Source organism: Polistes canadensis, unplaced genomic scaffold, assembly GCF_001313835.1.
Source record: "Polistes canadensis isolate GaletaPanama2010 unplaced genomic scaffold, ASM131383v1 scaffold_52, whole genome shotgun sequence".
Lineage (NCBI taxonomy): Eukaryota > Metazoa > Arthropoda > Insecta > Hymenoptera > Vespidae > Polistes > Polistes canadensis.
In genome coordinates this window covers 858,423-868,240 of record NW_014569599.1, presented here as the reverse complement: position 1 = coordinate 868,240, position 9,818 = coordinate 858,423, and the positions used below count along the sequence as shown (strand labels likewise).

Below are 9,818 nucleotides of genomic sequence, written 5' to 3'. Positions count from 1 at the left end.
AATGGCAAAAAAATTACTGCATTCGTACCTAGAGACGGTTGTCTTAATAATATCGAAGAAAACGACGAAGTTTTAGTTGCTGGATTCGGACGTAAGGGACATGCCGTTGGTGATATTCCTGGAGTACGTTTCAAAGTTGTAAAAGTTGCAAACGTTTCCTTGCTTGCTCTTTACAAAGAGAAAAAGGAACGTCCAAGATCGTAAATGTTGGATCATCTCTTTTTTAAAAACTATGTAATTTTCAATATTAAATGGTATTAATTTAATTTGTACAAACCTACAAGATTCACAAATTTTGTAATTACCTTTATCTTTAGTTTATTCATAATTTTTTTCTTCTGTTTATCTGTCAAGAAAACAATTTAAATTACATAGTCGCTTCAATTACAGTTAGTTTATGTATGTTATTTCTAGAGGTGCATTTATTAATTAATCACCTGTGTTAACAATTCTTAATAGATTTTTTTTATTATAACATGGTTAATATTGCAAAACAATGAAAAGAGAAAATATTATTGACTTCTGCTTCGTAATTAGAAATAGAATCATTTTGAATGAATGTTTATTAATTTGAATATTATATTATACTATTGTAGTTCATTCAGAGTTAATTTATATACAACGTTTACTATTAGTAAGTAAAAAATTAACCTGCAGTATAATCTACCTACATTTATTCAAAATATACATTCCTAAAAAATTAGTATATACTTATTAATGGTATTATTAGTATGCATGTATTATTTTTCTATGACTGTATCGTATAAAAATGAACATTTATTATATCTGCGTTATGATTGGTCGAATACCTTATAATGTTCTACCAATCAAAACGAAAGAAAACTGCATGTTTCCGTTCAACTAGACAGTCGATCTTTTTCGCTTGTTTAGTGCAGTAGTCAAGATGGGTAAGAATTCAATTATTTTAAAACATTATATATTTGCAATTTGTGTGTTTTAATTAAAAATATAAAATAACAATCATAATCTATTAATGATAATATAATTTAATTCACATGTATCATTAATATATTTATTTATATATATATGTGAATTAGGAAAAGGGTGTATAACCTCAAAAAAAAGTTTTATCAAGTGTTTCATTAGTTATCCGAATGAAATTTGATGATATTGCGATAAATATCCTTAAATCAATTCTTGAGAATTAGTCAAAATTGAAAATGTTATATTTAATTTATGCAGTAGTAAAAAAAAATTGAGATTCTAACCTCGAACGTTTACAGGTAAACCTCGAGGTGTTCGTACTGCACGCAAGCATGTGATTCATAGACGTGACCAACGTTGGAACGATAAGGACTACAAAAAAGCTCATTTAGGAACAAGGTGGAAGGCTAATCCTTTTGGAGGTGCCTCTCATGCAAAAGGAATTGTCTTGGAAAAAGTGTATGTATTTTGTTTTAAAGTGTATTAATTTATTGATTATAAGTAACATTAAAGTATTTATACTTTTTAGTGGGGTAGAAGCTAAACAGCCTAACAGTGCCATTCGAAAATGTGTAAGAGTACAGCTCATCAAAAATGGCAAAAAAATTACTGCATTCGTACCTAGAGACGGTTGTCTTAATAATATCGAAGAAAACGACGAAGTTTTAGTTGCTGGATTCGGACGTAAAGGACATGCCGTTGGTGATATTCCCGGAGTACGTTTCAAAGTTGTAAAAGTTGCAAACGTTTCCTTGCTTGCTCTTTACAAAGAGAAAAAGGAACGTCCAAGATCGTAAATCCTAGATTATGTATCATTTTAAAACTATAAAACATTTACAAAATTTTTAATATTAAATATTTTTAATTCACATAGATACAAACAGCAAATGAACCGATTTCTTACTAGCATCGTTAATATATTAATCGCTTTTTAATATTTTTCGTTTTGAATTATGTGGAAATAATATTGCATACAAATATTAACACATATATTTAATATCATCTGTTGATATCATAATGTCCTCTATAATAGAATTAAACGATTGTTTATTGAGATTGATTTTTTCTGGCGTCTTTGGTAATGCAAGTGTAGGTATCTCATTTTTAAAATGTAGTATCTATATAGGAAACAATTATTAGTATTATTTATTTACAAAGATCATTAAAATCCAAAAGAATAATTATATTACCTGTTTAAATATTTCAAAATCAGATTGCATAGTTTTAAAATATTCATCCATACAATTTACTGCTGGATTTTCATCTTTCTCAGCCGATACAAAACAAGAAGAAATGGAATTATAGGTATCTGTCAATTTTTCCATTCGTAAAATAAAATTCTTTTGTTCTTCGGTATTATTCGCTTCTTCACCATTTTCCTGTTATGAATATAACTATATATAGATCCAATATTTAAAACGAACAAATCTTAATACGTACATTAAATTCGGATAACTCTTCTCCTATAGAGGTTTTATCAAACTCATTAGGTTCGTCTAATATTCGTAACTCTTCAAAATATTTAACAGCTTCCGAATAACTCATTTTTAGAGATGCATTGTTCAGATTATCGGTATCTTCAGCAAAGTGCATCTGCAGATTTAAAAAAATTCAATTAAATGTTGATTATAAAATTGGTAAATTGATACATAAGAATTTGTTTATGTACTTTTAATAAATTAGCAACTGTTTGTTCTTCCTTGTTGGTGGAAACATCATTTGAATCTGCATGAATTTTTTTAATAAATTTTAATAATCTTGCTAAAGTAGAAAATTGTTTCTCTAATGTACAATTACCCTTAAAAGTAAAAGAAGATATTTTAAATTAATAGTATTCTATTATTATTATTATTATTATTCAAATTCATCTATTATTTATTATAATTATCATTTACCAATAATATATCTTTGTCAACACAAATTCCAAGTTGAGAATAGTACTTGGCGAGTTTATCTGAAAAGAAATAAGTACATGTATTAATCTGAAACCATTTTCATGTTAAAGTAGTAGAAATTAATGTTCGATTTATATTATTTAAATAGAATATATTAGGTGTCAAAATTGATTCTTTTTTGCCATCTTCTTTTTTTTTGTTAAGAAATTCGCCAGATGACATGAAAGATGGGATTAAAGTTATCAAAAATAGTGGAGATTATTTCGAAAAATAACACATGTGTATGATTACTATAAAACTACTAAATTTGTTAAAAATGCACTATATTAATTGTTACATCTAATATAGTGTACCTTCTAAAACAGGACCTTGAAGTTTTCCTAATTCGATTGATAAAGTAGGTAATTTTTCTGTTAGTAACCACGATAATAAATGAATTCTATTTTCACCAGATAATATAGTAGAGCCTATATTATCTGGCTTCGCTTTGGTAATTTCAGGATAACGTAATTTGAATAGAACATCATACATTTCTAACATAATTGTATCCATCGTAGCTATCTTGAAATAAAATATTAAGAAAAAATATAAGAAAAACAAATCAATTCAACTAAATGTTGTCTGTTGAAGTTTAAATGCAATTTTGTAACAAGTGATACCACTTTATGGAAATAATCGTAAAATAATGTTAAGGTCTGTTTATATGTATTCGAAGAAAATTCTTAAGAAAATATGATTTTATCAATAATGAAATCTTTTATATTGAAATTATACAAAATGTATTTTTATAGATATTATTCTACATAATGTATTTATTATTTGGTTTATTTATATTATTTAATATTAGAAAATGTCATTTCCATTCCTTCACATTAATCCTATTCGCGATTTAAATTTACTATTGTGGTAACAGTTGATACTTTCCTACAGCGCGTTCCTAAATTATCTTTTATGAAACTGTATTCTTCGTGCTTATGCGTTAAATTGTATTTTGAATTTATCCAATTATTTGGGACATCAAACGAAGGAATGGGAACAAAAATAATAACAATTAATTAAGATTTTTAATTATATGAAGTATATTGTAATTAAATGGTTTTATGTTTTACGTGATGTACAGTTATATTTTTTTTTTAAATCAAAATTAGTGCTAATAGAAATTAATTTATTATCAATGCTGTTAATTCTTGGTGTTATCTATAAAAACTCATTCGTTCTTTGAATGATTTGTCATGAATTCTAGTAACAGAAGAGTTCAAAACAAAAGCAAGGTTATGGTCATGGATAAAAGTGAAGTTATCTGTATCTCATCTGGCGATGAAAATGAAATGGTTTGTTAAATATACACTAACTTTATCTCTTATTTTTAATACCTATTTTAAATATTATTCAAGTATAATATATTTTTCCTATAAGTTATAATACTTAAAAACTATTGATCCTATTTTAAGTTGAAATAATATTGGAGTTGTTATATGCACATATTGGTTAATATTTTTCATTATTTTTGAATTTATTTATGTATTCTTGTAGATAAACGATAAACAAAAACCTCAACCTTGGAACAATAAAGCTAATAAGTTTAATTTTGTAAATGCAAGCAAAAAAATTAAATGTAATAATCAAAAACAAGATATAGTTAATAAAAAACGTAAAATATCAGAAATAGATGGGACTTCTGATGAAAAGGATAATGGTACAGATAAAAGGATAAAGACAGTATCATGTCAAGAAACTAATAGTGTCATTGCGAAAGATAGTTGTAAACAAAATGGTGTTGAAACGCAAAAGTATTCGTCTGTACCTGTAAGTAAAAAAATAGTAAAGCCGCAGTTGATTATTAAGGAGAAGAAAAATATTTCCCTTCCAGAACAAGATATATTTCCTAGTTTTTTAAGTTTGTGTTTACAAAAAAGACGAGAACCCGCAATGGAAATAATAGTTAATAAACTTAAAAGACGGTATGAGCAAATGAACCCTGTTTATGCAAAATCTGAAGCTTTTCAAAATTTTTTGAACAATAAGCGCAGCGCCATTTTGTCTTCCGATAATATGATATTTCAACATATTATGGATGTCAAAGTTGAGATGAAAAAGAAATCTAACAAAAATTCAAAAAGTGCTTTACAAATTGAAACGAATAAAACTAATGTTTGTGAGGATCTACCATCGAGTTCTAAAGCATCTTCATCTTCAATTAATTTGAATAATATAAAAGAAGCAGAAACAGATGAAGAAGGTTTTAATGATGATACCATGAATCCTGTTATGAAAAGAAAATTGAAGAAAATAAAGAAAGTAATGAATATGTGTAGTAAAAGAATCAAAATATTAGAAGAGTCTGAAGTAAACTTCGATGATGAAGATAACAGCAACTTTATTAAGCTCGAAAAATATAAAGAAAGAATGGTCAAATTGTATAATGAATATTGTCGCATAACGGGTGACAATCAAGATGCAGGTCGTTCATATTTAAGACCCAAGCATTTAAATACAACTCAAATTAGTAGCGTCGATTATGCAATTACCAATTTCATAAATGCAAAGATCACTAAAAGAAACAAATTAAAAAAGAGTGGCAGATTTACGGATGATTTAATATTTCCAGATTACAGAGACATATTGAAATGTGTTTCCAGTTGTAATGAAAGAAATAATTTAGGATTAACTGCAAAAAAGCGAGCTCAAATCGGTAAGTATATTCCAACAACAATAATTTAACCCTTTTATCTACTGCGGAACTGGTTCTCAAAATACAAACACTTAACCAGAGTTTGTTTTCTTTATCTAAAATTCATTTACGAACAATATTTGGCAATTACATTGAAAGAAAAATACGATTGTAAAGAATTGATGCACTGAAAAATGCATATTTGTTGTTTCATTAAGTGTTGTATTTAGAACAATCTCAGTTGCATGCCGTAGCAAAAGAATTAAATATGTAATAAAGAATAACTTTATAGTTAACTAATATCTGTTATACAGCCAAAAAAGCTTTTACTGATTTGGGAGAACATTTACAACGTGCTAGGCGTATTGATTACTGGGATACATTTTCTTTATTTTTGGAAAATAAACAAGATGATCCAGCATTAAAAGACTTAGAACTTGCTCAAAAATTACGTAAAAATCAGGAGGTCGGTCAACAGAAGCTAACTCAAATATTTCAAGATTTTGTGAAAAAACAAGAAGAAATGAACTCGCCAGAAAAGAAAACAAATACAGAAAATGGTGATAACGAAGACAGCGATATAGAATCTAAAGATGAAGATGAAAACAGTGATGTAGAATCTAAAGATGAAGATGAAAACAGTGAAGAGGACGATGAAGATAAGGATGAGAATATAGATAACTCTTTAGAAGATGATGAAAATGAAAATAAAGATGATTATGACAATGACAATGAAAAAGAAGATACTGAAAATAAACAAATTATTATTAACAGTGAATCAAATGAAAATGAAATAAAAAGTAATTCCCCGGAAAATGAGACTAGATTAGAGAAAGATTTATCAAATACATGTAAAGATAAAGATAATAGAGATACAGAAATAACAAATGTAAAAGAAGTATTTGAGTCTTTTGAAAAGGTGATTGAAAAAACTAGTCCAGCGACAGAATCAGAAATATCAGTAATTCAACAATCATTCACATTAAATAACAATGATATGGAAGGTAAAATTTATGGCTAATATATTTTAATGTAGAACCAATTTTATATTTTTCATATAATCAAAGTTTATATTTCATAGATAAAAATGATGAAATAATACCACTGGATGATGATGACTACAATAAAACAACGGCAGATAACAAACCTATATTACGAGTACGTTCATTTGCAAAACATCCTACAACCTGGGAAGATAACAAACAGAAAATTCAAAATGCAGAAAACGGATCATCGAAAGAAGTAATTGATCTTACTAATGACGTAGCTATGACAAAAGTAAGTATACCTAATTATAAAGTTAAAACGGCAATATTTCCTTCGATAACTAAAAAATACAAAGGTTTCTTGATGCCCGCAAATTTGACAAATAAAAGTCTTATTAGTGTTAAAAATATTACTAATAATTATTTAAAATTAAATCCAAGTAAAGTAAATAGTTCTAATTTGAAACCCATATCTATAGTAAAAAAAGTAGTTGATTTGAGTTCGTGTAATACTATTGTACATTTACCACATTCTTCTGGTCGACAAAATATACGTAGTAAAGAGAATAATAACGAAACAATAAAAAAACAAAGTTTTGTGCATGTTATTATACCAACGGAAGTATATAATAAAAATTCAGTAGGAGTGCCTGTTAAAAAGAATTCAGAAAATAAGCCAAAATGACTTAAAACAAAACAAATATACCTTGATTACTTTGATAATATGTATGATCTAACAATACTTATAATTAGTACATATGCTTTAGTGTTGAGTATTTTATATGTGTATTTAAATATTAAAATAACTGTATTTATATGTAGAAACAATACAATCATGAATTGAATAATAAATTTAAAAGTAATTAAATCTATTTAATTGCTAAATATTTATATAAAACTTGTATTAAAAGTATGTATGCGCGCGTACGTATGAATGTGTGTATGTATTCTTTTTTTTTTTTAAATTATTTATTTTAGGTAATACCATTTTTATGCATTCATATGTTGCAAGATTAACTGTGTTAAAACAAATTCAGCATTTAATAAATTTTCTACTATGTTAAAATGATCAATGTCGCGTAATAAAATATATTCTACGTTATCCACGAAAGACATGGCTTTCTGAAAAAAAGAAAAAACAAGAAAACAAAATAAAATAAAATAGAAAGTGTTCAATTTGATAAATTTAAATATTAATGTTATACAATGGAAATACTTACTTGAGCATATTCGCGTGTTTCATTAATAAATATTGGAGAGTCATATTCTCCTACAGTCGCAATTACTTTAAAATTTTTAATAGGAGTATATCCTTTGGTATCAAGAGTAGACAAATTGAATTCTTCAATATCATCTCTATAAAAAATATTGTTAAATAATATTGTATGCAAAAGATGAAAAACAAAAGATGATACAGTACTTACTCAGTAAGTTTTAAGGCTTCGTTATATGAGGTGTTGACAACAGGTTCTATATTATAAATTCCGCTAATAAGCAACAAACCTTTTATCAATTGAAAGTATCCTAACTCTGTCATATATTTAATCCATTTTGTATCGTGTAATAAAGCGGCTGTCAAATGTGCACCGGAACTATGACCAGCAATCCAAACACACCTGTAGTATTATGTTCAATAATATCGTGCGATAATAGAAATTTGTACAAATATTTCATACGTGACATCTTTTTATATTAATAAGAATTAATATATAGTAGAATTATAATTGTACGTACCGACATCCGGATTTTAGGGCAGAACTTACGATCTTTTCTATCGCAATTTTGATTTGAGAAACGATGTCTTTCAATTTAACTGAACAACGAAAGAATTATTAATTCGACGGGTTGTGTTTTTTTTTTTTTTTAATATTATTTAAATTATTATTATATAAAATAGAGTAAAAATTAGTAAATAGATTTTACCGTCGGGACACAAATCGAAACCGACGATTGCTACTTTGATTTTATTTTCGACGAGAACTGGTACTGAAAACCCTGCGAAATCTTTGCTAAATTCTTGCCAATAACCACCGTGAATAAATATTAACATTGGCGCGTCTAAGAAAAAAAAAAAACAACAACAAAATACAATAATTAAGTTTTTTAACAAAAGAGATAATTTCTTTTTGTTAATTATTCATTGATACCATCAGGCAAATCGGTTCCATAAATATCGTATTTCGTGCGTTCTGTTGGACCATATGGAATATCTAAAATGCATTTCGTAGTGTTTCGTGCCTTTTTCGTTGCTGTAAAATAATTTGTTCTAATCAATCATATGTTTAAGCTTGTTTCAAAATTGTTGTTTTACATTTTCTTTTTTTCTCATTTGTCTTTTATTAGAACTTAATCAAATAAAGTAGTCGTACCATCTGCTGCAAAAATCAAATATCGAGACATCATCTCTGCTGATTTAAATCTGTTGCTCCATTCGCTTGGTGAGTACAATTTTTCTAACTGATAGAAAACAAACAAACGATCGTTAAAAATGCTTGGCCAAATAATAAGAAAATATGTAAAAAATATAATTGTTAATGTAAATTATTTAATATTTTGTTTAAACAAGTAAATACGATATACATTCTCATGGAATTATAATGAATATTATTGATCGTATAAAATGTTACTTACAGTCGACATTTTCTTTCCTCGTTAGCTATTACCCGACTACTTGTACGGAATGAGATCACAACAATTACTATTATAATTTCAAAATACTTGTGAGATTATCAGTATTAGTTTACTTGATTTATACATTGTCATACTTACTACGTAATATCTATTGAATATGCAGAAAACTGCACAGTGAAAAAAAAAAGCAAAATATATTACAGTAAAATCGGATGTTAAATATCTCGTGGTAGATGGCGGCTCATGTTCGTTGTCCGATTTTCTTAATGAAGGAAAACTAAACTGAAGGAAAATATAAGAAAGAAAAACTATCGATGGAGAACTTAACACGTTTGATGTAAACGTAAGGACTAATGTAAAATTATTGGAAAAAAAAAACCAAGAAAAAAGAAATCTATATTTTGCACTTTGTAAAAAAAAAATAAAACAATAATGATAAAAGAAAACGCTTAATCTAATTGAAATTTGTCAAGTTTATTGTTAATGAAATAATCAATATTTTATATGTTACAGTTATATATTTATTTATTTATGTAATAAAATATTATAATATCTGACGAGAATGAAGAATAAGAATATGATCCAAAGATAATGAGATACTCTTTTCGTTTAATAGCCCAAGGTCGAAGGTTGTGGGTTGCGTGTAGTAGCCATCAGAAGAAAGAGAGGTAGAAAGATAACGGTAATTTA

At 26.9% G+C, this 9,818-nt stretch overlaps 4 protein-coding genes across 7 annotated transcripts; 2 read left to right on the top strand and 2 right to left on the bottom strand.

The window, feature by feature from the left end:
- Positions 1-840: 840 nt before the first annotated feature.
- Positions 841-2,001, top strand: LOC106785560 (40S ribosomal protein S23). Its single transcript, XM_014746153.1, has 3 exons — positions 841-908; positions 1,245-1,404; positions 1,475-2,001. Exons 1-3 carry the CDS (start codon positions 905-907, stop codon positions 1,740-1,742), a joined length of 432 nt encoding a protein of 143 aa, XP_014601639.1. The 5' UTR covers positions 841-904; the 3' UTR covers positions 1,743-2,001.
- Positions 1,850-3,561, bottom strand: LOC106785559. The gene is made up of 6 exons (XM_014746152.1): positions 3,194-3,561; positions 2,841-2,899; positions 2,615-2,743; positions 2,386-2,538; positions 2,136-2,324; positions 1,850-2,063 (listed from the first exon to the last, which is right to left on the bottom strand). The coding sequence occupies exons 1-6, from the start codon at positions 3,390-3,392 to the stop codon at positions 1,926-1,928; spliced, it is 867 nt and encodes a 288-aa protein (XP_014601638.1). The 5' UTR covers positions 3,393-3,561; the 3' UTR covers positions 1,850-1,925.
- Positions 3,562-3,660: 99 nt separating this feature from the next.
- LOC106785533 (death domain-associated protein 6) lies at positions 3,661-7,364 on the top strand. The gene is made up of 4 exons (XM_014746103.1): positions 3,661-4,171; positions 4,374-5,532; positions 5,826-6,515; positions 6,593-7,364. Exons 1-4 carry the CDS (start codon positions 4,073-4,075, stop codon positions 7,180-7,182), a joined length of 2,538 nt encoding a protein of 845 aa, XP_014601589.1. The 5' UTR covers positions 3,661-4,072; the 3' UTR covers positions 7,183-7,364.
- LOC106785535 (kynurenine formamidase) lies at positions 7,213-9,452 on the bottom strand. 4 transcript variants are annotated; one of them, XM_014746109.1, is made up of 9 exons: positions 9,267-9,452; positions 9,129-9,167; positions 8,867-8,954; positions 8,645-8,746; positions 8,421-8,555; positions 8,232-8,310; positions 7,922-8,113; positions 7,718-7,853; positions 7,213-7,619 (listed from the first exon to the last, which is right to left on the bottom strand). In XM_014746109.1, exons 2-9 carry the CDS (start codon positions 9,135-9,137, stop codon positions 7,488-7,490), a joined length of 873 nt encoding a protein of 290 aa, XP_014601595.1. In that variant the 5' UTR covers positions 9,138-9,167; positions 9,267-9,452; the 3' UTR covers positions 7,213-7,487. The 4 variants fall into 4 exon arrangements, with proteins under 4 accessions (XP_014601595.1, XP_014601594.1, XP_014601593.1 ...); XM_014746108.1 differs by having other exon boundaries at positions 9,129-9,164; XM_014746107.1 differs by having other exon boundaries at positions 9,129-9,195; positions 9,267-9,451.
- Positions 9,453-9,818: the final 366 nt, after the last annotated feature.

Excerpts from the sequence above, each read along its gene's own strand:
- LOC106785533 (XM_014746103.1), top strand. The coding sequence starts at position 4,073 with ATGAATTCTAGTAACAGAAGAGTTCAAAACAAAAGCAAGGTTATGGTC. Across the intron at positions 5,533-5,825 it reads AAAAAAGCGAGCTCAAATCG|CCAAAAAAGCTTTTACTGAT; the intron begins GTAAGTATATTC and ends TCTGTTATACAG. Across the intron at positions 6,516-6,592 it reads AAATAACAATGATATGGAAG|ATAAAAATGATGAAATAATA; the intron begins GTAAAATTTATG and ends TATATTTCATAG.
- LOC106785535 (XM_014746109.1), bottom strand. Across the intron at positions 8,747-8,866 it reads TTTGATTTTTGCAGCAGATG|CAACGAAAAAGGCACGAAAC; the intron begins GTACGACTACTT and ends ATTATTTTACAG. Across the intron at positions 8,556-8,644 it reads TGGAACCGATTTGCCTGATG|ACGCGCCAATGTTAATATTT; the intron begins GTATCAATGAAT and ends TTTTTTTCTTAG.
- LOC106785559 (XM_014746152.1), bottom strand. The coding sequence starts at position 3,392 with ATGGATACAATTATGTTAGAAATGTATGATGTTCTATTCAAATTACGT. Across the intron at positions 2,744-2,840 it reads TTGACAAAGATATATTATTG|GGTAATTGTACATTAGAGAA; the intron begins GTAAATGATAAT and ends TTTACTTTTAAG. Across the intron at positions 2,064-2,135 it reads ATTTTGAAATATTTAAACAG|ATACTACATTTTAAAAATGA; the intron begins GTAATATAATTA and ends TTTCCTATATAG.
- LOC106785560 (XM_014746153.1), top strand. Across the intron at positions 1,405-1,474 it reads GGAATTGTCTTGGAAAAAGT|TGGGGTAGAAGCTAAACAGC; the intron begins GTATGTATTTTG and ends TATACTTTTTAG.